We start from the raw sequence: 4,899 nt of genomic DNA on the forward strand, positions 1-4,899 counted from the left end.
TTACCCACAATGCTTTACAGTTTGTGAGCAACAGGGTATCAGATTTCAGCACCTGAGCTAAAACCGGTCACATGTTATTCCCCATTCATTACACTGAGCGACAGGGAAAAGAAGTTCCATAACTCATTGTTATACTTAGTTTATTACAGAATTGTTTTGTTTTCGCCTGAGGAAGGTTCATTTTAGAACCGAAAACGTTCGCGAAATTGAGGTACTTTGTTCAGTATTGTTAAAAATTAAAATAAAGATTTTTTTGATACAAGAACACGAGGATCGGTTTTTTAGCACCACAGCTAATTAGCAGATAGAATGAGACCCGGAGAAGATGAAGACCACCGAGACGACGCCTGGACCACTACACGAAGGGGACGCAGTGGACGACGGTACCAGGCGAGTCCAGTACGGCACACAAGACCAGACTCAAACCGAAGGAGGTATGAGTCGTACAGCCGCAACAGGCAGGACCACAATGAGGGCCCCTAACCCGTGGCTATATTAATAGCTACAGGAACCAGAGCTATGATTATTATAATAATGGCCCTAACCAACGGAATTATAACAGGAGCCGGAACGAGCGGAGCTATTATAATAACAACCGTAATAAACAGAATTATGATAGGAGCCAGAACCAGCAGAGCTATTATAACAAGAGTTATAAACAACGGAGCTACGTTAATAGCTATGCTACAGGCCGCGATGAACGCATAGGCCGCCGTCCCCAGCGCTATCAGGAACCAACACAGGAACACCGTGGGCCGCCTGTCACTGACAGGAAGACCTACGCGCAGGCCACGAGAGACGGTTATGACCAGGCGCCACGGCAACACTACGACCAGAGCCGTTCCCGGGACAGGCAGCGGGCACACGCGGCCCTGCAAGGTCAAGCACCCCGTGAACACAACCGGAACACATCGCCTCGGTCGCAAAACAGAGGTGAGCGGCGGAGATACGAGGAAGACGCGAGACGTAATGGCAGGGAAGACGACGGACCCCGGCCACGACATTCACCAGAGAGGAACGGAGATCGCAGACATCCGGAATTTCCGAGGTACTTTGAACACAACACAGACTTTGATAATAACAGGAGAGACGGAGGAAGAGCGGAAATACCGAGGGTCCGTGAACGTGACACCCGTGTGGAGGAACGCAGACGAACAGAGGAGGACAGGTCAGATGACCCTGACTTCAGGCAGAAATGTCAGGTGGGCTACAGGATCATAAAGGCAAGCCACCACTACACCAACGTCACGGCAAGTAGACCTCCCATTACAATTCATAAAATGGGACTCCATTTAGAGACACTAATAAAACCAGCTGTCCCAAATGATCACACTCAGGGACTTATAGGGAGAAATGCACAAGAGTGGGTCAAAAAGACCATCAATATTCTGCAAGAGCATTACGAGGACGTGATTGAACACGAGATCACCAGACTATTAGGATTCCCTGATGAAGAATGGAGGGCTCCGCTGGAGGTGGCGGCCAACTGGGCCAGAAGGAACATTAAGAGACTGCTAACAGGGACCATTCCTGGAGTGGTGAACGTCATCGAGACCCGTATAGAGGTGGAGAACCATCCAAGCAGATCCACAGAGCGGAGACCGGAGCAGACCCCCATCCCAGCGGGTGCTCCCGGTTCTCCTCCTCCTTTTTCTGCTTTTCCTCCTCTTCCTCCTCCTTCTCCTCCCCCTCCTCCTCCTCCTCTCCCACAGAGACTACGGGCTCCAGCAGTGGCCCAGCAGAGGACTCCACAGGAGAGTCGACCCAGCTTCATCCCTCCCCCAGAGTCTCAGCTGAGGACCCTCGGGCACCCGGAGACCACAACAGCCCTGGTGCATGAACAGCAGGGACGGGAGCAGGTCCCGGACCTGCAGGTCCTGGAACTGGAGACATCGAGTGATGAGGAGCTGGTGGAGGAGAGTCCGCAGAGTCTGGAGACATCCCCCATCATCCCGCCTCTAGGGCCAACACCGGTAAGAGGCAACATTCCACTAATCTGCCTTGGGGGGCCTGAAGCGGATATAATACCGCTGGCCACCACACCCACCACCCCCCCTTCCACCACCCCCCCTCCTACCCCAATCCGGAGTCCAGCCCCCAGGGAGATCAGGCCTACACCACTGCCCCAGAGAGTTACACGCAGCAACAGATGTGCACAGCTCTACTCCGGCAGCATTGTGGAGGCCTCTCAGGGGCAAAGGACCACATTGGGTGGGGACCTGAGACTGAAGGCGCCCGAGAGAGACCCTCTAAAAACACTCAATGAGTTTAACTTAGCCCCTAAGAAAGGGGGCCTTCATAGAATAATGGTCCAGAGCACGCTACACCGTAATGTGTTGTTGCCACAAGTCTCCCCTGCGAACACAGGTCCGTTCCCTCCCAGGAGACACCACAACGACGCCGGCCAGCCGAGGGACCTGCAACTGAGTGGGAACAAAGAGTGGCTGATCATGGGAGACTCCAACATCGCTAGGCTCCCGGCTCACAGAATGCTGAATCTACAGATGGACGCGTTTCCAGGGGCGACATTCCAGACGGCGGAGACCATCCTCCGGGAGACCCAGACTACGGACGTAGTAAAAAAGGTTATTTTATCATTTGGACTCAACGATAAGGCCCTCAGGTCCATGGAGACAACGACGGAACAGCTACTCAACATGCTGGTGAGAGCTAAAGAAGCATTCCCGAAGGCACAGATCTTCATCCCACAGGTGAACTTTTCACGGGCTCTCCCCACGAAGGAGAAGCTGAGGTTGGCCCAAATTAACAAGTTTATTAAATCACTGAGAGAGTGCTTGCCCATGCTTGATGAGTCGGAGTTTAAGACAGATTCAGATGATCTGCACTGGTCTAGGGAGACAGCAGCGAAATTGATGGAACACTGGATCCGTCATTTAAATTAGAAGTCCCCGCGAACTCACTACAGGCGGGGTCTAAAATGATAATTAACCTCACTAAAAAGTACATACTGACAGCGGACCAGACCACAATACTTATTAAGGGATTGAACTTTATTCCTACAGTTTCCACCAACAGGGAAATTCTAGAGCAGGCACAATTCGACCTGCAACAATATCACCGGCGGCTTAAAATAGCAACACATTATGAACATGCCCCTGAAAAAGAACAATTGCCTTTCCTTTATAAGTCCGCTTGGGCTCCCCCGTTGGCAAGCATGCCAGGGGAAATCCAAAATTTAATTAAGGCGGATATGCACACCTTCAAAACCCAGTTTAAAACACATATTGTGCCCTCTAATATCACCACGAGTGAAAAAGTAGCGTTAGAGCAACTTAAGAATAATAAGGAAATTATTATTAAACCAGCAGACAAGGGCAGTGCGATCGTGGTGATGGATCGAGAACAGTATCTGTGGGAGGGCTATAGACAATTGAATGATAAAAAATATTACACTAAGTTAAGTAAACCCATCTATTTGGATACAGTGCCTTCAGTACACAAGATTATAGAATCACTATACGTCAAAAAATTTATTAACGCTAAGCAGAAGGCATATTTAAGGGGCAATTCGGTCCCCAGAGCTAGACTCTTTTACATGTTACCCAAAATCCATAAGGAACCAGCAAAATGGAGTAAACCATATGAAATCCCTCCAGGAAGGCCCATAGTCTCTGATTGTAGCAGTGAGACGTATCACACAGCCGAATACATAGATTTTTGCCTCAATCCGTTATCCACGATCCACGCCAGTTACATAAAGGACACATATCATTTTGTGGACCTGATTAAAGGACTCAGCATCCCGGTGGAGTCCATCCTCTTCACGATCGATATTGACAGTCTATATACTAATATCGATCTGGGAGAGGGGATGCAGGCGGTGAAAAATATATTTCAGAGGAACCCAGACAAACGGAGGCCGCAGAAAGAGCTGTTGCAACTGTTGGAGGTCAACCTCACAAGAAATGACTTTCAATTTAACGAGGAGTGGTTCCTCCAGACCAAAGGAACAGCCATGGGTAAAAAGTTTGCTCCTGCATATGCTAACATCTTTATGGCAGAATGGGAGACTTCTGCTCTTAAAGCATGCACCAAGAGGCCCCTACACTATTATAGATTTCTGGATGACATATGGGGGGTCTGGACGCATTCCAGGGAGGACTTCATCGTCTTCCTGGCCACCCTCCATAACCACACTTTATCCATCAAAATAAAGTCGGTGGACAGCCTAACTGCAGTTGACTTTCTGGATACCACTACGTTTAAGGGAGATTCTTTCCCACAGACACATAAGTTGGACATCAAGGTGTTCTTTAAACCTACTGATACACATGCTCTGCTGTTTAAAACAAGCTTCCACCCAAAACACACGTATGCTGGACTTATCAAGTCACAACTGTTGAGGTTTCATAGAATATGCACAAGAAAGGATGATTTTCTCACGGCTGTCAGACTGTTGTTTACAGCATTGTCCACCAGGGGGTACAGTAGAACCTTCTTAAGGAAATGTAGGAAGTCATTTCTTAGTGTGAAGCCGATTCTGGTTACTTCTAGTCTGCCTCTGATTACCACGTTTTCACCGTCTACAAGGCACCTGGTTAATGAGGTGAGACGCAATTTTAAAACACACATGGAGGGGACAAATACATTGCAAAACCACACCATTATTCCAGCATACAGAAGGAACAGAAACCTCAGAGATATTTTAATTAAGGCTAAAATTACACCACTCACACATAAAACATTTAGAATGGGCCAGTATTTTAAACACAAACACTGGTTTCGAAACAATAAAACACAGGAGATATTTCAAACACTAGCTAAAGGGGATATTAGGACTAAGAATTGCGTCTATCTCATTTATTGCAGTGTTTGCCCTCTGCTCTATGTTGGGGAAACGGGTAACACCATTGCCACTCGATTCTCCCAGCACAAGCA

The 4,899-nt window shown here is 48.4% G+C and overlaps 1 protein-coding gene across 2 annotated transcripts; it reads left to right on the forward strand.

Moving 5' to 3' along the window:
- Nucleotides 1-532: 532 nt before the first annotated feature.
- LOC130191289 (WAS/WASL-interacting protein family member 3-like) lies at nucleotides 533-3,674 on the forward strand. Of its 2 annotated transcripts, none has more exons than XM_056410991.1 (2): nucleotides 533-1,973; nucleotides 2,095-3,674. In XM_056410991.1, the coding sequence occupies exons 1-2, from the start codon at nucleotides 1,281-1,283 to the stop codon at nucleotides 2,221-2,223; spliced, it is 822 nt and encodes a 273-aa protein (XP_056266966.1). In that variant the 5' UTR covers nucleotides 533-1,280; the 3' UTR covers nucleotides 2,224-3,674. The 2 variants fall into 2 exon arrangements, with proteins under 2 accessions (XP_056266966.1, XP_056266967.1); XM_056410992.1 differs by having other exon boundaries at nucleotides 2,368-3,674.
- The last annotated feature ends 1,225 nt before the right edge of the window (nucleotides 3,675-4,899 follow it).

The sequence above is a fragment of the Pseudoliparis swirei genome, unplaced genomic scaffold, assembly GCF_029220125.1.
Source record: "Pseudoliparis swirei isolate HS2019 ecotype Mariana Trench unplaced genomic scaffold, NWPU_hadal_v1 hadal_32, whole genome shotgun sequence".
Taxonomy (NCBI): Eukaryota; Metazoa; Chordata; class Actinopteri; order Perciformes; family Liparidae; genus Pseudoliparis; species Pseudoliparis swirei.

Bases quoted from the DNA above. Each gene is read 5' to 3' on its own strand.
- LOC130191289 (XM_056410991.1), top strand. From the start codon at position 1,281: ATGGGACTCCATTTAGAGACACTAATAAAACCAGCTGTCCCAAATGAT. The intron at 1,974-2,094 runs GTAAGAGGCAAC...TCCGGAGTCCAG, and splicing joins CGCCTCTAGGGCCAACACCG to CCCCCAGGGAGATCAGGCCT.